At 42.9% G+C, this 26,633-nt stretch overlaps 3 protein-coding genes across 6 annotated transcripts; all 3 read left to right on the top strand.

Annotated features, from left to right (window-relative positions):
• The first annotated feature begins 1,600 nt into the window (after positions 1–1,600).
• Positions 1,601–4,905, top strand: LOC311133136 (WD repeat-containing protein 82). The gene is made up of 9 exons (XM_084166569.1): positions 1,601–1,973; positions 2,524–2,621; positions 3,041–3,107; positions 3,269–3,368; positions 3,489–3,605; positions 3,791–3,946; positions 4,133–4,202; positions 4,419–4,561; positions 4,650–4,905. The coding sequence occupies exons 1-9, from the start codon at positions 1,813–1,815 to the stop codon at positions 4,677–4,679; spliced, it is 942 nt and encodes a 313-aa protein (XP_084022695.1). The 5' UTR covers positions 1,601–1,812; the 3' UTR covers positions 4,680–4,905.
• Positions 4,906–8,868: 3,963 nt separating this feature from the next.
• On the top strand, positions 8,869–20,244 carry LOC311133362 (twinfilin-2-like). Of its 3 annotated transcripts, none has more exons than XM_084166860.1 (9): positions 8,869–9,317; positions 14,999–15,177; positions 15,276–15,371; positions 15,501–15,605; positions 15,737–15,751; positions 16,531–16,656; positions 16,830–16,980; positions 18,845–18,966; positions 19,084–20,244. In XM_084166860.1, the coding sequence occupies exons 1-9, from the start codon at positions 9,221–9,223 to the stop codon at positions 19,255–19,257; spliced, it is 1,065 nt and encodes a 354-aa protein (XP_084022986.1). In that variant the 5' UTR covers positions 8,869–9,220; the 3' UTR covers positions 19,258–20,244. The 3 variants fall into 3 exon arrangements, with proteins under 3 accessions (XP_084022986.1, XP_084022987.1, XP_084022988.1); XM_084166862.1 differs by lacking the exon at positions 8,869–9,317 and adding an exon at positions 10,592–10,852; XM_084166861.1 differs by lacking the exon at positions 15,737–15,751.
• A 2,643-nt stretch (positions 20,245–22,887) lies between these two features.
• Positions 22,888–25,976, top strand: LOC311133695 (cytokine-inducible SH2-containing protein-like). Of its 2 annotated transcripts, none has more exons than XM_084167231.1 (3): positions 22,888–23,464; positions 24,744–24,904; positions 25,086–25,976. In XM_084167231.1, exons 1-3 carry the CDS (start codon positions 23,445–23,447, stop codon positions 25,565–25,567), a joined length of 663 nt encoding a protein of 220 aa, XP_084023357.1. In that variant the 5' UTR covers positions 22,888–23,444; the 3' UTR covers positions 25,568–25,976. The 2 variants fall into 2 exon arrangements, with proteins under 2 accessions (XP_084023357.1, XP_084023358.1); XM_084167232.1 differs by having other exon boundaries at positions 22,897–23,464; positions 24,730–24,904.
• Positions 25,977–26,633: the final 657 nt, after the last annotated feature.

Raw genomic sequence — 26,633 nt, 5'->3', positions numbered from 1 at the left:
CAGCGCCCTCAGATGATGCCTCAGAAGCTGAGCTAACACTGATAGCACATCCTCAAGAGGAATATCTTCCCTAAAAAATGCCCAACGCTGCTTCCTCTCTTTCAATGAAAGGAGGGCGCAGCTGGCGCATAGTGGGGGATCTATGAGGCCGTCCCTGGCGTGCTGTGACCCTAGACACACAAAACATAAGTCATGGGGGTCAGCAGCCGCCATAGAGGAACAGCGACATTGAGCTCTGAAAATAGCTTTTGGGGGTGGAAAATCTCCTGGTGTGCTCATTTTAGGACGACGTCGAGAACTGGAAATCGACAGCAATATCTTCGTCCTGAGTCTTCGTCTCTTCTTGGCTTCATCAGTCTAGTCCAGTCGCTGAAAATAAAGGGAGGCTGATTGAGGGGAAGCGTCCCCTCTTATAGGGACACCTGTACTCCGATTGGCTGCAGGTGTGTGCATAATTTTGTCTCAGGCTGTTCGCTGCATAGGCAGCGGGGTAAACCAATAGGCGTAGAGCTCCCCTATGGGACGGAGCTCCACGATATAGAACTGGAGTTACACTCCGGTAACTATCATATTATACAGAGTTATGAGTGCATGGAACTCCCTTCCATCTCATATAGTGCACTATTGAGATGGGGGCAGCACACTCATTATCCATACTCTCATCCCGTCCTGGTGTAGGCTGTTACCTGTAAGCTGGTGATGTTATGTGGTGGAAAGTATAGGTCTCTCTTTCTGAGTGTTTGACCACTAGTACCACAAAAAAAACCTAATTTTTCTATGTAACAAGGTTGCCTATTAACCCCTGTCCCCTGATGGCCCTACACGTTTCAAGTAGATCTGAAAATGATTGGATAGATATTATGGTAATCACTCCACCCTGCCCTCTGATTGGATAGGTGGATTTTGCCCTGGGGTAGAGGTCGATTTACAGAGCCCTACTCAGTATTAGCGAGAGAAGGTTTCAAAAGCTGCGAAAAAGAAGGGTCTGGAATTTTTCGAAAGCAACGACTGCAAACTCACCTGCATTGTTACTTTATTTATAATAATAAGCCATTTAGCAGACGCTTTTATCCAAAGCAACTTACAGTCATGCGTGCATACATTTTTGTGTATGGGTGGTCCCGGGGATCGAACCCACTACCTTGGCGTTACAAGCGCCGTGCTCTACCAGCTGAGCTACAGAGGACCACATTATTGATTTGACAGGCAGCGCACGGGTTATTGTATGTCGGATAAGTCCCGTGTAGCTCAGTTGGTAGAGCATGTCGCTTGCAACGCCAGGGTTGTGGGTTCGATTCCCACGGGGGGCCAGTATGAAAAATGTATGCACTCACTAACTGTAAGTCGCTCTGGATAAAAGCGTCTGCTAAATGATAAAAATGTAAATAAGTTAGTTACAATTATTGTCAATATGTGAATTTAAAAAGATTTCTCTGCTCGCTTTTTGTTTGTATAAAAATAAGTTACAATTGTGTCTTCTTGGTTTATTCTGTGTAGTTTTCTTGTCCAGATGAGCGATTGGTTGTGCGCAAAACATGAACTGACTACCGCGATAGTTGTTGTTATATGTATCGCGAGAGTTATTGATGCGCGTGTTTGTGGAATTTGCGCGTAGCCGACGTTTCGAGGGCGGTGCTTTTCCATGACTCGGATAACGAGTATCCCAGGCGGGCTTTCTTTACAATTTTTGAAACGCAAAATTCTATTTACATAATAGGAACGATCGTATTTTAAAAAGCACTGAAATAGATTCTCAAATATTACATTCAGTAGAAAACGAGGGTCTGCGCCCCCTCAATCAATGAGGCCATCATGAAGCTGACGGACAATGTGCTGCGGAGCTTCAGGGTTGCAAAGGTTTTCCGGGAAAATTCTGACAAAATCAACTGTTTTGATTTCAGCTCAAACGGCGAAACCATCATTTCTAGCAGCGACGATGACTCACTAGTTTTATACGACTGTCAGGAGGGAAAGTAAGACATACATTAAATTTATTTAAATCGACTGTTTGTGCCGCACTGCATGTTATTACGGTAGGCCGACCCCTGTGCTGTAGTTAGCATCTGTTCCGCTAGGTATAGTGAGGCCTGCTGCGTAATGCACAATCCTCGGGCTCGAGTTCAGACACTAGCAGAGTTTGAGAGGATGTCTGGCTTGGTAGATCGGTAACAAAACTGTCACTTGTATTTAATCTAATTTTCACTCAAGCGTGTTAGGTGTATTATTTTGTTCGTAGTCGACGTAAACCAAAACTAAAAAGCATGTATGTGTTAGTCTAGATATTTGTAGCAGTTGTAACCCCGTTTATCATGATTATGTAAGATTTAGAGGGGGTAGGTTAAATGCGGAAGACACATTTCGGTTGAATGCGTTCAATTGTGCAACTGACTAGGTATCCCCGTTCCCTTCCCTTTTTCATCCCTTTATGTTATGGGTATTTGAATATGTACATTGGCTTGGCTAGAAGTTTCTGTGCCAGCAATCTGTGGTTATTTTCTTTCTCTCCATCTTGTGCTGGTCCAGACCTAAGCGGACCCTCTACAGTAAGAAGTATGGAGTGGATCTGATCAGGTACACACATGCAGCCAACACTGTGGTCTACAGCTCCAACAAAATTGATGGTATGTTAGTGCGAAGAGGAGATTTGTAATCAGGCTCTTTAAATAAGCAGTTGTCCATGTAATTCTTGCCTTGCATCTTTTAGGAGTTACTTATTGTATTCATGCAGAAGATTGTTCTCATGGATTTCCCGACAGCCTGACCGTGTTGACCTCAGCCTGAGGCGGTCGACCATGCTCACTCTGGTCTGAGGTAGTTGTTTGTACAGTTTGAGGGTCTGTGATTCTGCCCAATACAGGAGCTAACTGTACAAGCCACTGCCTTGCCTAGGGTGGAGCCCACTCATCCAACCCGACCTGCCCAGTGTCCATCGCCTCCTGGATCGGTAGCTCTACTTGCTCTTTAGTGGTGTGGTGATGAATTGAAATGCCATGCTGTCTTGTCTTCTGCCCATAACCCCATGCCTTTATGATCATTGTAGACACTATTCGGTACCTCTCCCTCCATGACAACAAGTACATCCGGTACTTTCCTGGACACAACAAAAGGTGAGGACTGAAGCAGAGAGACCCAATGGGATAGTTTAGGCTACATTACTGTACTATTACTTAACTATTGTTTGTATCATTTAATTTTTTATAAATAAATATCAGATGTTTCTATCATCATGGTAGATGTTTCTATACCTTTAAGTTGAATGTTGTTTCAGAGTGACGTCTCTCTCCATGTCCCCTGTGGACGACACGTTTATCTCAGGATCTTTGGACAAGACAATCCGGCTATGGGATCTGCGGTCTCCGAACTGCCAGGTTGGTTCTCTTCTCTAATTCTCCTTGACATTGCAGATCAATTTACTCTAGATAGACTCTAATTGCGCTGGATAAAATGTGCCTTTCCTCTCAGTCTCTTTCTCTCCATCACACTACCAGGGCCTGATGCATCTACAGGGGAAGCCAGTTTGCTCATTTGATCCTGAGGGTCTGATCTTTGCTGCTGGCGTGAACTCGGAGATGGTCAAACTGTACGACCTGCGGTCCTTTGACAAGGTAAGTCATTTCAGGACTATGACTATTTGGCGTTTTTAGGAAAGGATGTATGATGTGGTACAGATGGTGGTGTATTCTCTGTTTTGTAGTTCTGTGTATTTGTGTTGGTCATTTGTATTTAGAGCTTTGGATGGGGGTAGGTGGTTGTCTACAGAGAGTAACTTTTTTTGTTGCCTTCTCAATAGGGTCCTTTTGCTACCTTCAAGCTACAGTACGACCGTACGTGTGAGTGGACAGGACTGAAGTTCAGCAACGATGGGAAGCTCATCCTTGTCTCAACCAATGGGGGTGCTCTCCGCCTCCTCGACGCCTTCAAGGGCGCTGTGATGCATTCCTTTGGGGTGCGAGATCATACGCATTTATAGACACTTAAAACCATGACAGACACTGTTGGATACTCTTGATATAGATTTCAGACCAACCGCAAGTTGTACGAGAAGTAAATGTTTATTAGTAAATGGATATTGTCATGCAGTACAAGAGAGATGATAGACCTATATTTATAGACGCTCTCCTCTGTCCTGCAGGGCTACAACAACAGCAAAGCTGTGACGCTGGAGGCCTCCTTCACTCCTGATTCTCAGTTCATTATGATCGGTAAGTCCACACAGACTGGGTAGGTGAGGTAACAGGCTCTACGTTTTGTAAAGGAAGACTGTACAGTTCCAATTGTCTTCCCTTTCTACCACATAATTGTTTGGTAGTAATTACTTGAATATGCAAATTAAACCTAACCTAGAAACATTTCCAAAAAAACAGTCTAGTTCAGCTCCCTCTCGTTTTTCCATGGTCTGACGGGTGGTTGTCTCTCAGGCTCTGAGGATGGGAAGGTCCATGTGTGGAATGCAGAGAGTGGGATGAAGGTGGCGGTTCTGGATGGGAAGCACACGGGCCCTGTCACCTGCCTTCAGTTCAACCCCAAATTCATGACTTTTGCAAGTGCTTGTTCAAACATGGTAAGATTACTTGGGTTGAACACACACATGCACACCAATCTCACATACAGTACACGAATGCTCAGTAAGTCTGTTTTGTCCTCTACAGGCATTCTGGCTGCCCACCATTGACGATTGATTGAGAGAGAAAAGCTCTGAGTGGGTAACTGATGGATGGCACAGGCGAAGTGAGATCCCATTTAAAACCAGCAGGTGTCGGCACACCCAGTTCTAGGAGGATTTTCTATGATGTGTGTGACAAATCATGTTGATTGTAAATATGTAGGACTTCAGGTATATAAATGGTCTGATTTTCTGTTCTTTTTATACTTGTAACATTAAATATGTTTTCTTTTTCTAACAAGTGTCTGACTTCTGTGAGTGAATGAATGGTGAAATGTGTGTCCATTCATGTTCCTAAACAGAGGTTCTACCTTAATCTCATGTGGAAAGACTATGCATGTAAACTGAGAGAATCTGTCGGGACTGAATGGGATGCGTAGGATATGAGCAGCAGTAGTTTTGTATAAATGTTTTATGTTTGGGTTTTTCGTCACTGGTTATTTGGACAAATCATGTTTTCGCAGGCGTTATAATCTTTCGAATTTCAGAAGGAGATGGGACATTCGGCCCGTTACTTGCAAAGAGAGGGGGTGGAGCACCTCCTTCCAGTTCCGCTCCTCGTTATAGCATTTCATTAATCCCTTCTTTTAACGTGTATGGACCCAGAACTTAATCAATCAGCTGACCAATTACGTGAGACTTTAGATCTGGGTTAACCAAGATTACTTCTACACTGTCAGTGAACAACACATCATTAGCACAGCTGGTGATATAATGTACTAGCACAGTACATTTCTAATGGGAAGTGAAAGGGGATACCTAGTCAATTGCACTAAATGTGCAGGGGGGCTGCCTTAATTGAAGTCCATGACATCGGCGCATGGGGAACAGTTATTGGGGGTTAACTGCCTTGCTCAAGGGCAGAATGGCAGATTTTTCTACCTTTCCGGCATGGGGATTTGAACCAGCAACCTTTCGGTTATTGGCCCAATGCTCTTAACCACTTGGCTACCTGCAGTGAAGTGTATATGTCTGTAGTCTCAACTGACGGGTTAATATCTGCAGGAGGGTGTGCCCAGCTGGTGAAGGATTATCTGTGCTTTACCTCTGGCACACACATTTCTATCTGCCCTTGGGGTAAACAATCTAAGGGTCACACAACCACTCAAAGGGCGATGCACATTACTGAAGTTATGGAAGAAGTATGACAAAGCAAGCAGGGACATGGGAATGATTAACCTACGAAGTCATACAAGTCTACTGAAAGCCCCTGAAGGCCACTAGGCCAGAGATGAGATACAAGAAGTATGCATGTGCCCACAGAGAAATTCAACCTTTCTAGTGGTGATAAAACCACAAGATTTACATTAGACAGACTGCATTATCACTGTCTTCATGGAAAGGAGCATGTCTACCTTTGAACAATGTCAATTGGCGATGTTCTGAAAGCTGCGGTTTGATGTCACAGATGTGGAAATTGGCAATAGCGGTTTGCTGCAACAAACTAGAAAGAGTTCTTGTAAAGTGGGAAATTAAAATGTACAATTAACACAAAAAGGTGGTTGGGATGCTTAATTGTATAATTGCATCTACGAGTAATGGTATTATGAGTCATTTAAGGGAATTGGAACGTAGTGTTCTTGAAATGGATTCTAACCGTGGGCCAGTTTTTGAGAACATTGAATTAAAATGAAAATGTTCTAGTATTGTTTTTATTACTGTGCCCCCAGTTAGATTTTCGCAACCACTTGTGGTGAGAACACAATAGTGCACTGCAACCAAGTTCTTTACACAAAAAGATGATAATGTATATTCCTCATTATTGAAATAACTAATTACTTCAATTCAGATTTTAAAAAATTGGCCATGAAATACATTATCTCAATGTTCCTAATAAAAATATACTGTTACCAAAATGTTTCATACAGTGGGTTCTATTACAACAATGTTCTTATATAGTTTGGTTTGGTTTTGACTTCTGTTTGATAAGTCAACACAAAAGAAATGGTCATTCAAAAACAAAATCCTTCCTGGCCTATTCAAGAGACGTGCGTGCGTGAATTTGCTAGAGTAGAAGAGGATGTACACAATGTACGTAATATTAGGAAAACCTGCTCTTTCCATGACATAGACTGACCAGGTGATCCCTTATTGATGTCACTTGTTAAATCCACGCCAATCGGTGTAGATGAAGGGGAGGAGATAGGTTAAAGAAGTATTTTTATGCCTTGAGACAATTGAGACATGGATTTTGTATGTGTGCCATTCAGAGGGTGAATGGGCAAGAAAATATTTATTATTTAAGTGCCTTTGTACGAGTTATGGTAGTAGGTGCCAGGCGCACCGGTTTGAGTGTCAAGAACTGCAACGCTGCTGGGTTTTTTCATGCTTAACAGTTTCCCAAGTGTATCAAGAATGGTCCACCACCCAAAGGACATCTAGCCAACTTGACACAACTGTGGGAAGCATTGGAGCCAACATGGGCCAGCATCCCTGTGGAACGCTTTCGACACCTTGTAGAGTCCATGCCCCAATGAATTGAGGCTGTTCTAAGGGCAAAAGGGGGTGCAACTCAATATTAGGAAGGTGTTCCTAATGTTTTTTTGTACACTCAGTGTATAGTTCAATCCAAACTGTCTCATGACAAAACCTGACTGTTGATTGCACCTCATGAGTCTGACAGCACCTGTATCAGAAACTCACTTAACAGTTTCACTTTCACAGTTAAATGTAACATAATATGATTAAACGCAAGGGGTCTCCTTATTTTCCGATCATCCATCCAGTGTAGCTTTTCAGTATAACACACACTTTGATGTCTTCTATAAAAGGTATTAAAAAAAACAGTAACCAGTTACATGCATAAAACCACTGTGGGGAGTTCATACAGGTGTCTCAGGAGAGACTAACACTCAAATGGCCGGAACACACCGTGACGTTCATAGGTCCATCCATGAGCTGAGGTGTCAAATAGTGCAAGTCTTAAAATTCATTAGACATCATGATTTGTTTTCTCAAAATAATTCCCACATGAACAGTGCAGCTGTGTGCCAGAATATATGTGTGAAACAGACCATGGCCTGTGAGGTTCTAAGGACATTTCATGATGATAATAATAATATGCCATTTAGCAGACGCTTTTATCCAAAGCGACTTACAGTCATCTGTGCATACATTTTTACGTATGGGTGGTCGCGGGGATCGAACCCACTACCCTGGCGTTACAAGCGCCGTGCTCTACCAGCTGAGCTACAGAGGACCACGATGTACATCTGGTATGTTTACATCTTGTTTGGGACATCTTGTTTGGGCCTACTGATGCGCTGTCTGGGCCATTTGTCATATTGTAGTCATCTGAGACTATCTGACTGATATGGATGTGGTGTCTGGCTCTTTTTGGGTTGTCTCTGGGTAGTTTGAGGGCTGTGTCTAGACTCTGATGTCTGGGCCTGTCTACAGGAGGCCTATTGGCCTCCAGTTCAATCCAAATGGCACAAACAAAATGTCCAGAAGAAAGACAGTCATAAAGTTTCCAATTGATGAACAGGACTTCACTCAACACATTATCATTTTGATCTGGATTAAACATGACAAAAAACTGGCCCCTGGACATACAGTAGCAAATAAACTGGGATGGAATGCCGTTAATACTCATTTTGCAAGAAGCATGGGATTCTTTTATGATCTGAATTCCTTTCGGTATTAGACAACCACGCACCAGGGAATGGCCTGCCACGGCTGTCACAGGGTTCATATTCATTGATTTTTCCAAGGCCTTTGGTCTAGTTGGTATCTCATTCTCTTAGAGAAACTGAACATACTTGGGTTTGCCCAAAGGCTTTGGAAATGGTTTTCTAGGTAATAATAGAAATCAGTGTTACAAAAGGAGGGCATTAAGTTCAATAACCTGGAAATATAATTAACGGGTGTGCCGTTAGATTCAATACTTGGACCATTGTTATTCTTCATTGTTGTTAACTGTGCATTAACACAAATGTTCCCTTGTGACAGTGTGCCATAAACGTGCCATACACGTCGCCTAAAGACATATCTCTGTCAGTCTTTGTCATGGGAATCCTCAGTCCTCCAACCACTTCTCTCCACCACTGAACAGTGCACCAAATCACATTTAAACATAGTTGAAAACCGTTCAACAGAAATGTCACTGGGTCAGGGGCTCAGGTAAGTGTAATTATAGGTTTTCGGGTCACTTGTTCGTCTCTCAAGCAGACCCTGGTGGGATGGGGGTGGGGAGGCAGATACCCAAGGCTGGACAGTCAGTGGCAGCTAAATTTGGGAGAGAGGGGATCAGGTTCCCTCTCTGAACGCACATGATCCTGCCCTAGTTACTCAAGCTGTGTCCCCCTCTCATACTGTCCCACTCACTCAAAGAGCTCATACACTCACGCAGTGATTTCAGACACTTAGACCAGTGCTTCGTCACACAGGCTTTATCAGTGCTTTTATTGCAAAAAGGTTATCCCATTGTGTCTCTCTTTGGCTGGGCTGAATCTCCACCGTCTGCTCTGGGACTTGGCTTGGCTCTACCGTCTCTGTCTCTCAACCCCTCCCCCCTACAGCACCCGGAGGGTGGGACAGACTTCTTGCTGACCCGCCATGTTTCTGGTTCTCGTTGTGACGCCGGAACTAAGGGAGTTCTTGGCCAGAGCAAGGGGTGGAGCTGTCCGCCTCATCCAGGTGCGGATCCAGGACGGTGAGTGACCCAGGGGACAGCGGTTGGGTCAGGAAGCAGGGGAAGGAGGGATCTTGGTAGGACAGGAGGGATCTTGGTAAGGCAGAGTATACATAAGATTTATATTAATTTGATAACTTCAATTATTTCACCTTAATTTCCTGTATTATGTGAGTAAATTGATCTAACTGTGTGTTTGTATTAGGATGTGTGTATTTGTGAAAATGTGTGTGAGAGTTATCAAAAAATCTAATTCAATTGTATTTGTCACATGCGCCGAAAACAACAGGTGTAGACTTTACCGTGAAAGGCTTACTTACAGGCCCTTCCCAATGATGCAGAGTTAAAAATAATAAAAATTAAAAATAGTAACACAATAAAATACACAAGAATTAAGCTATATACAGGGAGTACCATATCACTGTGCAGGGGTACGAGGTATTTGAGGTAGATATGTACATGAAGGCAGGGGTAAAGTGACTAGGGATCAGGATAGCTAATAATACGAGTAAAATAAAGAACAGCAGCAGCATGTGTGTGTGTGTGCGCAAGTAGTGTGTGTGTGCATAGATTAGGTCAATGGTAGGGTCAATGCAGAAAAACGGGTAACCATTTGATTAACAATATAGCTGTCTTATGGCTTTGGGGTAGAAGCTGTCTCGGAGCCTATTGGTCCGAGAGATAATGCTCTGGTACCTTTTGCTGGACGGTTGCAGAATGAACAGTCTATGGCTTGGGTGGCTGAAGTCTTTGGCAATTTTTTAGGCCTTCCTCTGACACCACCTGGTATGTTTGTTGTTCTGCTGTTCAGTCACTTGATTGTGTGTATGATGCTGATGGAGATGTCATTGAGTTTAACAAAAACAAACATTTCACAATGTGTTGGGTAACTGAGGCCACGTGTTTGGTCAGATGATGCATTCAGTCTGATGAAAGGGATCGCAAGAGAGACTGACAGCTTCAACTTTGTAATGGTGGGCAAGTTGTCAAAGATTATATAATCCAGTTGAGATATGAAGTGACATTGAACTCTCATTCAGAAGGGTTAGTGAAAGTATGGAAAATATCATCGGAGCCCTCACTGGACTCATTGTCCAGTGTCATGGGTAATGATACCCATGACAAAACCTGACTGTTGATTGCACCTCAGCACCTGAGGTGCAATCAATAAGTCTAACATTCATGAGACATCATGATTTGTTTTCCAATAAGAATTACCACATAGGTAGTGCAGCTGTTCATCAGCTGTGTGAAAGGCATTCATTCTATGTGCCAGACTGTGCATGTGTGAAACAGACCATGAGGCAACAGGTTGGCCTGTGAGGTTATAAGGACATTTCATGATCTGGGATGTTTACATCTTGTTTGGGACATCTTGTCTGGGCCTACTGACGCTCTGTCTGGGCCATTTGTCATATTATAGTCATCTGAGACTTTCTGACTGATATGGATATGGTGTCTGGCTCTTTTTGGGTTGTCTCTGGGTAGTTTAAGGGCTGTGTCTAGACTCGTGATGTCTGGGCCTATCTCCAGGGGGCCTATGGACCAACAGTTGGGCAAGTATGCAAGAGGGGCACAGTGACACTGTCTTAAAAGTTTTTCTGGACTGGTTTTTATATCCTGTTTGAGGTCTACTGTCTGTCTGCTGCTTTATGGGGCTGTAACTGGGCTATTGGGATTTGTGGGTCTGTTACTGGGCTATTGGTATTGTTGGGTCTGTCACTGGGGTAATCGGCTGATAGGCATCCATGGGCTTGTACCATGTTGTATCCCAGTGTTCACTCATGTTTTCATGCCGATGTTGAAAGAGAAAGAGGCTATCTTACAAGTTGTCATCTCCCTGTGCGCTGGCTAAGTGTGTCATTTGTGTTTCTGTTATCTCATTGGTTGGTTTCATAGGTTACATATTCTCTCAGTAGTCTGGTATCCTTAGCAGTGTTGTGTTCGAGACCACCTAAAGCGAGACCGATTCAAGACCAAGACCGGAGCAAATCGAGACCGAGTCAAGACCAAGACCACCATAATAAGAGTAAAAAATGTCCAGTATATCTGTGTTCATATTTCAGAACAACATATGGATTCTTTAGACATTCAGAATAGTGAAACAATGCATGCTGAGGGAGAATAGATCCACAAAATGTTACTAACCCAAACACAGTGGGGAACAATGGGCCTTCTGCACCTTCAGAGAAGGGCTAAGGTTTTACTTTATTTTAAATTATAATAATATAATGATATTATTTTCAATGATGTTCTGATTTAATCTCTTCAGTTTGTGTTGGAAAGGAAAGGGTTAACACTGAAGAGAAAAAAAGATCCAATCAGGATTAGTGAAATAATGCATGCTGAGGGAGAATAGAGCCACAAAATGTTACTAACCCAAACACAGTGGGGAACAATTGGCCTTCTGCACCTTCAGAGAAGGGCTAAGGTTGAAAATATATATATATTATAATAATATAATTATATTATTATTTTCAATGATGTTCTAATTTAATCGCTTCAGTTTGTGTTGGAAAGGAAAGGGTTAACACGGAAGAGAAAAAAATATCAAATCAGGATTTGTCTTTGCTGGTCTCTGGGGAGATAAATCTAGCTAGCTAAGTCAGCCATTGGCTAGGCCATCAGAAGCTAATAAAGGCATCTGCCATTCAACTGTATTAGGGCAACATTTTGGAGTGACAGTGGAATCAACCAATCGCATGTTGACTTAATGGGTGGGACCGTTTTTACCAAAACGAATGGACATGTCTGCCTTCTTGAAGGCCGACAAGGTCACCGCACAATAGCGAGCAGTAGTTTTCCCACGTCTAGCTAGCTAGCATTTGTCGTCGGCTAGTTTTCAGCAGCTGCAGCAGGTGTTATCAAAGAGGATGTTGGTTTTGCTAATTTGTTAGCTTCTCCCTTTTCAAGAATAACTTTCAACAAGAAATTAAGTTTCAAATGATCATCATCTGGTGAGTGGAACAGTTTTTTTTTTTTTTGCAGCGCACTTGCTGTTGTTAGCCATCTCTTTGAAAATAACTTATGTCTGTGAAACATTGTTGCATTTAAAGTGGAACTAGCATTATTTTAGCAACATGAAATCTTATAAAAATCTGTTCATATACACCCCCAGGAAGAATATGACACTTAATTCTTTATTTTTTCATTCTTTTTTTTTTTTTTTTTAAGATACGGTCATTTTCACGTTTTCATGCATTCTTAGAATGTTTGGGAATGATGTATACTAAGGTATTTGTGAAAATTCTATAGCAATATAGAGTGGGAAAGCAGCCATGTGGTTGGACAATTAATGGACACTGCAGTCCAGGACTGGAGTCTACACAGACCTGTGCACTATAGCCAATCAGAGCTAAAGTAGGCTTTTGCCACATGGGCCTGCCATCCTTTACTTTGAACTGGACTGTGTGTTTACAGGCAGTTGCAACAGCATGACATTAGATCATTAGAACGCATTTGCCAAAAGCCACAAAATACACCTGAATGGATTTCTGCAAATATATAGACACCACGGGAGTCCTCTTACATTTGGGAACTTTACAGTCCTATTTATCAAACAACCATGAAAAGGTAGGCCCTCTCTCCCTCAGTTATGCACATCAACAACAACAAGAACAAGATCATCAGCAAGATGAGCTCAAATCTAACGAAGGAACATTGATTAACCCTCTCAAACTTTTTCAGCTAGTTGGCTGTCAAAATTGCACTGATAAACGATGGGGAACTAGCCTCCTAGTCTTTCTGCAGCTTGCCTGCCAATGCATGCTTGTCCCAACCAAGCACCCAAGCTAACTGGCTAAAGTTGGCTAGCTTGCTAGCTAACTACTTCCAGACACAAATGAGAGAACACCTCACTCTGACCATTTTACTGACCGTAGCAGAGCTGGTTAGGCTGTTTACATGTTATCTGGAGCGTTCTTGACTAAATATAACTTTTTTTGCCTATGTTTACTGACACTGGTCATATTCAGTGGGTGTTGCGCATTCGTAAATTAATCAGTATTTCTGCGCTCTGGCACACTCAAACAAGAGTGCTCTGAAATCGGAGTAGATAGCCAGAGTGAATTTGTGAACGCAAGAGATATGCTAACTGGATAACAGTCGCTCAAGTTCTTGCTAGCTATCTAAATGACACCTGCATCTCTAGCTGTGTATAGCCATTGAAAAACTATCTAGCTAACGTTAGGCTCTGTGTTTTTAGCTTGCTACATAAATAGATACGCTAGCCTATTAGCTAGTTATGACTGACTTGTGATCATTGGCCTTGCCAGTTTGATTGTATTGACATTCCCAGCCTTAGTTACATTCGTCTGTTTTTGTCCAGAATATTGAGTCATTGAAACTGAAACATTGCATCACGAATGGAGGCAGCAAACAATGTACCAGGCCATCTGTGATTTCCAACCAGATAGCAATGTTTTTGGGACTACCAAGAAATGTATTGGTGAATTATATTAATCATGCATTGAACTGCATCCATCTATTCTGCCAACAATGCCTTAGTGTATGTCATGGAACGTTGAGTCAAATAGAACCTATTTTTAAAACCTTTTATTAAGTTGGTTTTGTAGCATAAACTGGGAATTCGATATGTTTTACTGTCTGTTTGTTTCATATCTGCAAAGTTGTCAGTTCCACTTTAGTTCCCATGAGGACAAAGGCTATTTTAAGTTTAGGGGTTAGTTAAGGGTTAGGGTTACAATTAGGGTTACAATTAGGTTTAGGAAAAGGGTAAGGGGTTAGTGGCTAGGGTTAGGGTTAGGGTTAGGTTTAGGGTTTTTGTTATGGGTAAGGGTTAGGGGTTAGGGAAAATAGGATTTTGAATGGAGATACATTTTAGGTCCCCACGAGGATAGAAGAACAAAACGTGCATGTGTGTGTGTGTGTGTGTGTGTGTGTGTTTGTGTGTGACTGGCTGATGGAAAGTATGTGTCTGTGCTGATAGTTGGAATGTGTTGGAGCTCAGAATAGCAACTGCAGTGATAGATGGTGAAGAAATCCCCCTGCTCCCCCCAAGGACATCGGACTTTTGGTCTATGTGTGCATGCAGGTTTAAGAATGGGCATGTGTGCACTTGCCTTCATGTTTTGATCATCTGTTTGTGGTTGGATGTTGTTACGTAATTCTTTGCGAGTGTGTGTGCATCTTGTCTGTGACCTCATTTGATAGTCCTGGCAATTAGTGATTGATTTCTAGTAAATACCACTAATGCATCACATTGTAAACACAGCAGCTCCTCTATCGTTGTGCATGCGAAACTAAGTGACCCTGGATCATTTCATGACTCTTTTCAGATGTTATAAACATTATTGAGAGAGGATTAGCTAAGAGTGCCATCAATGACAGGACTGCCAGGCTACTGTCAATCAGTAACAGTTTCAACCCAATGACTTGTCTCCATACACCAGTGAGATTAATACAGTAGGTCCCGAGACCTGATGAATAGTTAATTGAGGAGTTGAGGCTAATTTAAGCAAAGTGTTGACACAAAGCACGAGAGGGGGTGAAAGATGAGGCTCAGAAGAGTGCATGAAATGAAAGAGATGAAGGATGATGTCACAGCAAAAATAAGAACATTGGTTGGACTACAGTGGCTTGTGTTTGTGCGTGCTTGCGTGCATATGTACGTGTGTGTAGCTGAATAATAAAGTTTGAAGCATGGGTCAAGGTGTGTGATGAGTTGTGCTCTTGTTTTTCAGAGCAGCTGGTGCTGGGGGCATTCAGAGAGCCGACACAGAGCTGGGACCAGGACTATGACCACTTCCTACTTCCTCTGCTGGACGACCAGGAGCCTTGCTACATCCTGTACCGCCTCGACTCCCAGAATGCACAGGGATACGAGTGGATCTTCATCTCCTGGTCTCCTGACCAATCTCCAGTATGTGCAAGTTGTAACTGTGCAACACATACTCTCATGTTCACAGCAAACACATTTCACTGATCCATGTCTCATTCACCCATTGATGTCCACTGCAGGTGAGACAGAAGATGCTGTACGCTGCCACCCGTGCTACAGTGAAGAAAGAGTTTGGTGGTGGTCATGTGAAGGACGAGATGTTTGGCACAGTGGAGGTACATAGAAGCCATTCAAAACCCCTTTGACGTACTCTGGTTATTCTCTCTCACCTGACTAATGATGAGTCTAGACCTGTTGGCTCTCCGCCTTCCCTAAATGGCTGACCTGTTGCTTGCTCTCACTAGGAGGACATCTGTCTCGAGGGCTACCAGCGTCACGTGTCCTCCAGCTCCGGCCCTGCCCCACTCACAGCTGCTGAACAGGAGCTGCGGAGAATCAAAATCAACGAGGTGAGGGGACAAGCATCGCCTACAGTGATGTCGTCAACTCCACAGCTTATTGCAGTCACTGTGTATGTGTACAGTATTCACCCAATGTCTCAGTTTCAGTTTCTAACGATTTGTTGTCGTCACTTTTCTAGGGAAGGGTTAAGCAGGTGAGTTATTATGAAATGCATGCTTGTGCCTGTGTGACCATGTGTGTTTTCACAAACTGAGAACAGAATGGTGAATTCCCCCATTAATTAAGATAAAGAGGCTCACACTTTCCCCTTAAATAATGGCCATGCTTTTTACAGTCACCCTGCATGATTGACAACTAGGATACAGAAAACTGGTTTGACAATAGCTAATCCAAGTATACTAAATACCACCACCTCAAAAAATCTAATGTATCAACTTTAACAATTTTTAAAATGATTGTAAACCAAATTCAAGGTTAACATTATTTGAGGGGAATTAATAACTCTAGCCTCCTCTTTGAAGGGCAGTCACTGGCACTGTCTCTCTCTCTCTCGCTCTCTCTTGCAGAGAGAACTTACTCACATCATTTGATATCTCCCCTCTGCCATAAATACAAACTGACTCTTCACATACATGCATGTTGGCTAATGAGTACGGCCTTAGCCAGATGAAACGCTGCCAGAGCAATCAGAGAGAGAGAGACCTGTACAGTACTTTCACTTTCTCACTGAAGTTACAGAAAGTTCAGGTCATTTTCAGAAGTATTTTTTGCACATCCGGAAGAGAGATAAAAGGCCCTAGTCTAGATTCAGAAATTCGTTATCAACAATTCAACGGAGACGCACAGTAAAAGCATTTAGATTGGGGATTCACAGTATTAAGGCATAATGGGCAGAAAGAGAGTTGTTTGTGATAATGAGAACATAACTCACTAACACATGTTTGTTGGCTGGGTGTATGCTTCCCCCTGCAGGTGAAAACAGAGACCAGTGTGGAGAGTAAGCACCAAACGCTGCAGGGCATTGCTTTCCCACTGCAGGAGGAAGCCAAACAGGCTCTACAACAACTTGCACAGAAACACATCAACTACATACAGCTGGTGAGCCATATAGAAATGCCATTAGCCAACCAAATAAAAATGATTGATATCTCTAGCGGCCACATTCTCAGAGATAATAGCCATGACTGACCAAAGTATTCTGACCCAAAGCACACTGACTCAGCCATACACAGTCATCTCAGTAGTAACTGTGTAATATTTGTGTGTTGCAGAAGTTGGACACAGAGAGAGAGACGATAGAGCTGGTCCATTCCGACCCGACAGAGACCTGTGAGCTGCCTTGCAGGGTTCCCACGGATACGCCCAGATATCACTTCTTCCTCTATAAACACTCTCATGAAGGGGACTACTTGGAATCTGTTGGTCAGTTTCAGTTATTGATTTTCTGCCCTGATCATTCCTGTCTCGCTCTAGAAGCCTAGGAAATGAGAGTTGATCATACAACCAACCTTCCTCCATGTACTGGATACAGGATGAGAGAACAAAGGCATTTCATTCCATTTATAACATCTGAAGGTGTAACCATTCAACCCAAAATGGCTTTTATGAAGGAACTTTGATCTTCAGAGAGTTGGTTTAACGTTGGACCAAAACAAACTAGTGTGTGCAGAGCGGCACCAGAATTAAAATAAAAACACGTTACCTTTTTGTAGTTAATAAATCCAATGTGAAACGTGATAACTATTGTATGCTTAAAACCCTAGAGTCGATTGTCACACCGGTGCGTCAATCTCAGTAACATAAAAAGAAAATCCCCATCAAAATCTGTCCGTTTAAGCTAGAGATATCTGTTTTTTTTGTCGCACTTCCGCATCTACGGTGAAAGGTGGCAGAGCTAGAGGGGTGTTTGTCAGATCATTAATCATCCCAAAAATCGGTCTTCTCACAAACATCTGTAGCATCCGAACGGTTAGACCTACAAACTATGACCACTCTGTGGAAAGGGGAGACTCTCATGAACACGATGGTGGTCAGCGTTTTGCTCTACAACCCCCTCAAGTGTCACGGGACTCGTCTGAAGGTAACCGGTACTGGTTAAAAAAAATGAATGGAAGTATGAAGGTAGCTACCAAAAAAAAGGGTTAAATATGTGTAAAAAAAAATAATAATAAGCTTTCTTATTTCTCCTAGATATAGGGCAAACACTTCAAAACCTTGTTTCTTATTATTTATTTTTGGACTGTCTTTTTTGCCATGTATGAATGTGTTATTCAATGCGTTTTTCTGGGCTATAGTAGTAAAGGCCAAATTCAATATTTTATCCAAAAAAACATTTATGTACTTTGTTTTATACCTAAAGGGGTCCTAAAATTCTAAATCAAATAGCTAAATGATCCATAGTATGACCATCTCAAAATGTTTGGCCCTGAACATAAAATAATGTTATTAACCTGCTCCCATGCTTTTTAAATAAAGGTTATGTTCCAGAACAGTATAGATCACTTTCTATACTTTTGTAATTTCCGGTTTTCTGTTCTGTTCCCTGAACTGCTTTGAACCCATGTTTGAAACAGTGGCCAACAAAACCAAAGCATGGGTTGCTGACATACCTTGTCCATAGACTGCTTACAGGGTAAGGAAACCAACATGTAATTTTGTAATTTGGGTGAACTATCCCTTTAACATTAACAACTTCACCTAATAGCAGGAACAGCACCATCTAGTGGTCAGAACCTGGTATATCAGGATGTAGGATGGGACATAAACCTAACAACTTCAATGACTAATTTCTCTGAACAGGGGAAAAAAACATCACCAAATTCACTGAGAATACATTACATAGGATGAAGGAACAATACTCCGAGACGCAGCTCCATACTACTTGTCAGACATAGAGAACTGATACTATATACTAGTTGTTGGGGTGGGATTGGCGTGGGATGTGGGGGATCTGTGGGTGGCTTTTGACAATTTCTTTGGAATCCTCATGTCTTACTCATTGTTAGAAAAAAGGTTGGTCCAAATCAGATGTTAGGTACTATATTTGAATGTTATATGAATCCTATAAATTTAAATGGCCAGTTTAGGTGCAATCAATTAGATTAATTTCTCAGAGGTCAAATTATATTTCAACAAAATAATGTTGCAGGAATGCTAGTCTTATCTGTTTCCAACAACAGAAACAATTTCAGAACAATCTGAGATGGTGGGTGTCAAAATCCTCTTTCTTGTGCTTTTTGAAGTGGAACGACCCATCTTTTCTTTGCCTTCTTTCTCTTCCTCTCAGTGTTCATCTACTCCATGCCCGGGTACAGCTGTAGCATTAAGGAGCGGATGCTGTACTCCAGTTGTAAGAGTCGACTGCTGGATGAGGTGGAGAAAGATTACCATCTGGAGGTTTCCAAGAAGGTAATCAGCTGAAATGCACATATTCTAAATACAATATGGTCTTTGTGTTTTTACAATAATGGTCTGTGTCTTGAGTGGAAGTGTGCATTTACTCAGTGTTATTGTGTCTGTTTACAGATGGAGATTGACAGTGGGGATGAGTTGACAGAGGAGTTCCTGTATGATGAGGTCCATCCTAAGCAGCATGCCTTCAAGCAGGCCTTCGCCAAGCCTCGTGGCCCAGCAGGGAAGAGAGGCAACAAGCGTCTCATCAAGGGCCCAGCGACTAGGGAGAGCAGGCCGGAAAACTAGAGAGAGGGACAGAGCTTGGTCGTCTCCCCTTCCCTGAATCCTCCTCCTGTTGCCACGGCAGCTTGTTTGGCCACGAGGAAGGAAAAGGAGAAGAATTTCTGTCATTTTGATTTTCACCTCCCTTTGCTTGTGTTTTAACAATGTGTCATTCATGTACGTGCTATTCATGAACATCAACTATAGCAGTGGTTCCCAAACTGTGGGGGCGCGAAGGGTCGGCAGGGGGAACTCAGTCCGGCTTTCAGCTTACTCCAAACTTACTCTGCAATTTCCAAATTGGTTAGTGCATCAGCAGTTTTCCTCTTGTCAATTATTGCAGACCTTTGAGAGATATTTACTGTATACCTTGTTAGAAATGTCCAGATCAACTAGCCCATGTCAGCAAACGTTTTTTAGCTAGGTTTTTAACCCATTGATTTGAGTCACTCAAATATCACATGAACACACATAAGACATGGCAAAATGTGTAGAATTGCAGGAAATTAGCTTTAAAATGGCAACATTTTCTCTGCACCCCATAACAAAATGTATAGAATTGCGGGGAATAAGCTTTAAACCTGCAAAATTTCATGAACAGTGCTTGTGCCCATAGAAATAGACGTGGCTTGCTCACACGTGCGTGGGGGATGTTCCCCAATACTGAGTAAAAACGTTTGGAAACCCCTGAACTATAGGATAAAACGATGGAATTAACTTTATTTTTCTCATTATCTTTCTGTGTCACTCTTAAACACAACATCCTACACATACATGGATAGACAGATGGACTGACAGGAATTAAAGACCAATGGGTGGTCTTACAGATACCTCAGCCAAGTTTCTCTATTGCTAATATCACATACAGGAGAAGACCACCCATTGGTCTTCTCCTGTATGTGTTTGTCCATACCTTGCCTGTTGCCACTAAATGTTTTGTATCAAACATGTTTTTATAAACAGATGATACTAATGAGAGGAATTCCAAATAAAATATAGTTTTTTTCTGTATTTTGTGTCATAAAAAACACTGCACAAATTGCATGGGCCCGATGATGGCCTCTTGTGGCATCTACGGACATGCAGAGGGGACAGGGAGGACACGTCTCTAGCAGTGTTCCGACTAGACTACTACAGGCTGCAGCACTGTCCGTTATGTTGAGGCAGCGAATGGCCATCCTTTAACATAAGCACAGATTATCGACATGCGCAGGCAGTCATGCATAATTACCACAGAGCAGATTCCCTGTTATTATGAATTCCTTAATTGAATTAGCAAGTACCCTATTAGTAGGCTACACATGCCTCTGAGAGCATGCTAATTAAAATACCTGCTGATAGCCGCTGTTTACACATTTACACTAGGTAAAGTTAAGTAAAGGCACCCCAAACATCCATATATCACATGATGACATATTGACCTATTACACATGACACTTACATCAGTGTTGGTTATTAACGTTACATCCTTGCTCTTCGCTGGTCCTGGGGACACAGTTCCAGCTCAGTACTAACACACCTGATTCAATTACTAAGCCTTAAGTAAGACCAGGCTGGAAGAAGAACTCAATGACCGTTTCAACAGTTTGTTTCAAAGCTTACTCTACCGAACAAATAACAAACCGAACATCACATTTGTTTTTGGTTTTTGTTCTTGTATTTCCAGCAGATTATCTATATCAGAGATGGGCAACTTTTTGGAACTCAGTAGAGGTCTCAACTTACTGTTGAGAGTTAGAATAGTAGAATACACAAGGGGCAATTTCGAAGTTTGGTTTTGCATCAGGGCCGGCTGTGGGTATGCAGACTCGCAAGCCCTCATGATGAGTTAATATTTCTTGTGGCCCCCACCTCCATCAATGTTGCCCATCCCTGATCTACACTGAACAAAAATATAAACGCAACATGTAAAGTGTTGGTCCCATGTTTCATGAGCTGAAATAAAAGATCGCAGAAATGTTCCTTACGCACAAAATGCTTATTTCTCTAAAATGTTGGCCACGAATTTGTTTACATCCGTGTTAGCGAGAATTTCTCCTTTGCCAAGATAATCCAGCCACCTGATAGGTGTGGTCATTACATTGGGCTCCCGAGTGGCGCAGCGGTCTAAGGCACTGCATCTCAGTGCTTGAGGCGTCACTACAGACCCCCTGGTTCAATTCCAGGCTGTAACACAACCGGCCGTGATTGGGAGTCCCATAGGGCGGCGCCCGGGATTGGCCGGTGTAGGCCGTCATTGTAAATAAGAATTTGTTCTTAACTGACTTGCCTAGTTAAATAAAGGTTAAATAATACAAATAAAAACACAGGTGCACCTTGTGCTGGGGACAATAAAAGGCCACTCTAAAATGTGCTGTTTTGTCACACAACACAATGCCACAGAATGTCTTAAGTTTTGAGGGAGCGTGCAATTGGCATGCTGACTGCACGAATGTCCACCAGAGCTGTTGCCAGAGAAATGAATGTTCATTTCTCTACCACAAGCCGCCTCCAATGTCGTTTTTAGAGAATTTGGCCTCACAACCGCAGATCACGTGTAACCACGCCAGCCCAGGACCTCCACATCCGGCTTCTTCTGAGACCAGCCACCTGGACAGCTGATGAAACTGTGGGTTTGCGCAACCAAAGAATTTCTGCACAAACTGTCAGAAATCGTCTCAGGGAAGCTCATCTTGTCCTCACCAGGGTCTTGATCTGACTGCAGTTCGGCATCGTAACCGACTTCAGAGGGCAAATGCTCCCCTTTGATGGCCACTGGCATGCTGGATAAGTGTGATCTTCACGGATGAATCCCGATTTCAACTGTGCCTGGCAGATGGCAGACGTTGTGTGGGCGAGCGGTTTGCTAAAGTCAACGTTGTGAACAGAGTGCCCCATGGTGCTAGTGGGATTATGGTATTGGCAGGCATAAACTACAGGCAACGAACACAATTGCATTTTATTGATAGCAATTTGAATGCACAGAGATACAGTGACGAAATCCTGAGGCCCATTGTCATGTCATTAATCCTCCGCCATCACCTCATGTTTCTGAAAAATAATGCACAGCCCCATGTCGCAAGGATCTGTACATAATTCCTGGAGGCTGAAAATATCCCAGTTATTCCATGGCCTGCACACTCACCAGACATGTGAGCATGTTTGTGATGCTCTGGATCGACATGTACGACAGCATGCTCCAGTTCCCGACAATATCCAGCACAGCCATCGAAGAGGAGTGGGACAACATTCCACAGGCCACAATCAACAGCCTGATCAACTCTATGCGAAGGAGATGTGTCGTGCTGCATGCGGCAAATGGTGGTCACACAAGATACTGACTGGTTTTTATTTATCCACGGCCCTACCTTTTTCTTAAGGTATCTGTGACTAACAGATGCATATTTGTATTCCCAGTCATGTGAAATTCATAGATTAGGGCCTAATGAATTTATTTCAATTGACTGATTTCCTTATATGAACTGTAACTCAGTAAAATCTTTGAAATTGTTGCATGTTGCGTTTATATTTTTGTTCAGTGTATATTATTGGAAATAGCCCAATAGTTCCGCATACCCATTACTCAATTCTCAGAATGAGTAGAGGGCAGGCTGCAGCAGGCCTAGTGGGCGGAGATAAGCGCACCATGATTCTTGGAAAGTAGGGGGAAGGTGCAGTCCGATTCCTGGGAGAGCAGAGCAGCAAGCGCAGCAATACCGCAAGGCTATAAAATGACTATGATGAACTTAGACTCGTCTCCAGGAATTATCAATTTGTTTGTTTTTTACACTGGCATTCACAGTAACATATTTCCCCCCAAAAAAATTGAACAGTAAAGGTTTGGACTGGAGTTCACAAACTATAACAGGATCGGTGGCAGCTCCGCATGACGTCAGAGGCGCTGGTGTGCTGAACAGTTCTTGGAATTGGCGAATTTTAAAAGCCAAACCCACACTCTTTCCTTCACACGCTTAGAACCCATTCTAGTGACAATAGTCATCGCACTGCTGCTCTGTATTCTCTTTGTCTAAATTATACATTTATTATAGTGCTTTTGAATTAGTTAATTACCGTCTATTAACATATGGGATATTCGGACGCGTCTTCTCTATTCACTGAACAGATGCGTGGGACATTCAGAACAAAATAACACATTCCTTTGTTTGACCGGCTATATTTTCGTTAAACCGCTGTGGAATTAGACTAGTACGGGATATTGAAGACTGACCATCATGATTCTTTGTGTTCAAGGGTAAGTTCACATTATTTTGTCCCTGTTTGAAGGAAAATTGCATCATGCTTAGATATTGATATTCAAAACCAAAAGACAAAGTCAAAAGTTTTTATCTTCGACATAATATGATCTAAATTAATTTATGGCTATATATCTCGGATAACATACCGAATATAGTCGAATAAGATCCGTGGTCGTTCTTGAATTATGGTGGCATTTTGGAAGGAAATAAATATTCGGGTAGGGTACATTTTCCCATTCTCAATAAACGAATATGGTAGCTTAATGAATTGATGTATTGTTTTACCAGTAGGAGTAGTAACACCAATGATGGTAACACTAACCAGGTTTCCATCAAACCTTTTTATGCGCCTAAAGTAGGCTACATGTTGGAGAACAAATGTCACGACAGGCCTGATGGAAACAGAAAATGTGTCGGTAAACTTTCCGAATGTAGACAAAACAAAATACGCTAGACAAGGTGGGATCTTTTGTGTTTGTAAAATTAATTATGCGAGAAATGTCGGTGGAAACGCTTTTTACATTTTAGTCATTTAGCAGACGCTTGTAATTTTGAAGTGTGTTTTTTAAGTGTTTTTCCTGTGTGGCTCAGTTGGCAGAGAATGGCGTTAGCAATGCCAGGGTTGTGGGTTTGATTCCCTGTGCCATCCATATGTATGCACACGACTGTAAGTCGCTTTGGATAAAAGCGTCTGCTAAATGGCATATATTATATATTATGGTTGCAAAGGCCACCACATTTCAAGAACGCCCCATATAGAAAGTGTGAATGGCTATTTGTGGTATTGTCATTGGAAGTTGTTTTATGTAGGCTTGAAAATGTACATATGTGAATTCATATTAGAATACTACACATTTTAACAGTCTAACACCTGTTATGGAGCATCTCAATCAATTCACACCCACAGTCTGTGACACTGTGCTTGATGTGTGGGCTCTTTGTCTGGTCAATGTTCAAGGGAGGGAGGCAGGCAGCTGTCCGAGATTTAATGTTGAGATTTGAGGTCTTCTAAAGCCACAACTCCCAAATGATGAGCTTTGTGCGTGCAAAACCTATTAAAAAACAAACAAAACATTTAGTGTTAGGTCTATCCTAGTGTTAGGACTATCCTAGTGTTAGGACTATCCTAGTGTTAGGACTATCCTAGTGTTAGGACTATCCTATAACAGGGTAGTGGGTAATGTAATGATAGGTTAAACATGTTAGAGATACCAGTGTCCCCCTACTGTTTCCTACACTTGTCCTGTGCTTATTATTGTAGTCTCTTGTATACAGCCCTAGACCACTGCTGTCTGGTACACCCACAGAGGGCCACCTAGGAATGCGGACAGTGAGCGTCTCCTCCCCTCACTGCATTCACAGCACCTCTCCGCAGTGGGACCCCACAAAAGACCTGCGCACCATCGCAAAAAACGTCTTCTACCTTGATACCTCAGGTAATGCAAATGCAATATTCGAAATGTGAACTCAGTCCAACAGGCTCCCTGAAACCCCATCATTGTTTGAATATTTTTCATAATTGCGTTTCAATTCATCCAGCTGACTGTTTACTACAGGCTTATCAATCAAAGCTAAACCATTGAATAAGTGAATAACCTTTGACCTCTCTCTCTGCAGGCTGGTACTGGGGAGCCATCACAGCAGGTCAGGCCCATGCAGCTCTGCAGGCAGCGTCAGAAGGGGCCTTTCTGATTCGAGACAGCAGCCATCCCCTGTACATGCTGACCCTGTCTGTTAGGACTGCCCGTGGCCCCACCAGTATACGCATACAGTACAGTGGAGCCCGGTTTCTGCTAGACTCCAGCTCGCCAGCCCGACCCAGCCTTCTGTCCTTCCCTGACGTGCCTAGCATGGTGCAGTACTATGTGGGACCAGGGAGGAAGGTGGAGGAGACTCATGGTGGCAAGCCTGCCCAGAGGACAGTTCAGGAGAGCACAGTACTGCTGAAGCTCAAGCGGGCCCTGCACAAGCCCCAGGCCTTCCCCTCCCTACAGCACCTTGCACGCCTCACCATCAACTGCAGCACAGACTGTCCCGACCAGCTGCCCCTGCCACGCCCACTGGTGCGCTTCCTGCAGGACTACCCCTTCCAGGTATGAGGGTCCTGTGATCTACACGCCTATGGAGGGCAGAGCTGAATTAAACGAAACCGTTCAACTAAATCTTGAGGAGCGCTGTCAGAAATAGGTTCCTGGCAGCTGGAAACCACATCACTGCACTGGTCAGTAATAAAGCCACACCGGACATATGGTTGGTCTTGAGGGGGAAGTGGAGTTCTGCGTACTCTGCCGCAGGAGATTCACTGGAAAACAAAACATGGTGCTAACTATAGTGTATCCCCATGTTATGAGGGATATGCTCCCCACCCTCATGTGCCGTGGGCAGTGAATTGTTTTCCAGTGAGATGTATTTTCAATGTTTTATTGCTGTTTCAGTCACCATTTGTCATTTTTTACCCCCCAACTCTGTACATATCCCTTTTTCTATAAAAAAGAATATTCAACATGAGTCATACTGCTTCTGTCTTCAATGTCATGTTCTCTTTTGGTGGGTCAATGGCCACAAAGAGCTTTATAGGCCTACATCCACAGACAAAAAACTGGGTTATGTAGGCAGGGTCCAATCTCGGTTGTTACGCAACATCAACGTCTAAAGTTACCTTTGTAACAGAAAGCGACTAACCCCCCCCCCCCCACCCCCCTGGTCTAAGTGTGTACCAGAGGAGGCTGGTGGGAGGACGGTTTCATTGTAATGGCTGGAATGGAATTAATAGAACGGAGTCAAACATGTGGTTTCCAAATGTTTTATGTGTTTGACACCGTTCCATTTATTCCATTCCAGCCATTACAATGAGCCCGTCCTCCTATAGCTCCTTCCACCAGCCTCCACTGGTGTGTACACAGCAGATCTACCAGCCAGAAGAGGCTGGCTGGTTTGAACGTGTAAGATTGAATCTGAGTCAGTGGGCAAGTCAGCGAGGGAGGGGAATGGAAATCACTTAATTCCTAGAACTATTGCATGCTTCCTGGGAGGGTGAAATTCTGAGAGGGAGGGTTCTCAGAAAAGCCTCTCAGTAATTACCTTCAGCCTACTGCTCGCTCTGTGACTATCACACTCACTCGCTATCCCTTATTGCCATGCAAACACACATTAGCACCCACATTA

Source organism: Coregonus lavaretus, assembly GCF_964263955.1.
Source record: "Coregonus lavaretus genome assembly, chromosome: 8".
NCBI classification, from domain to species: Eukaryota; Metazoa; Chordata; class Actinopteri; order Salmoniformes; family Salmonidae; genus Coregonus; species Coregonus lavaretus.
Note: the sequence above shows the minus strand (reverse complement) of the source record. Positions and strands in the feature narration are given on the sequence as shown.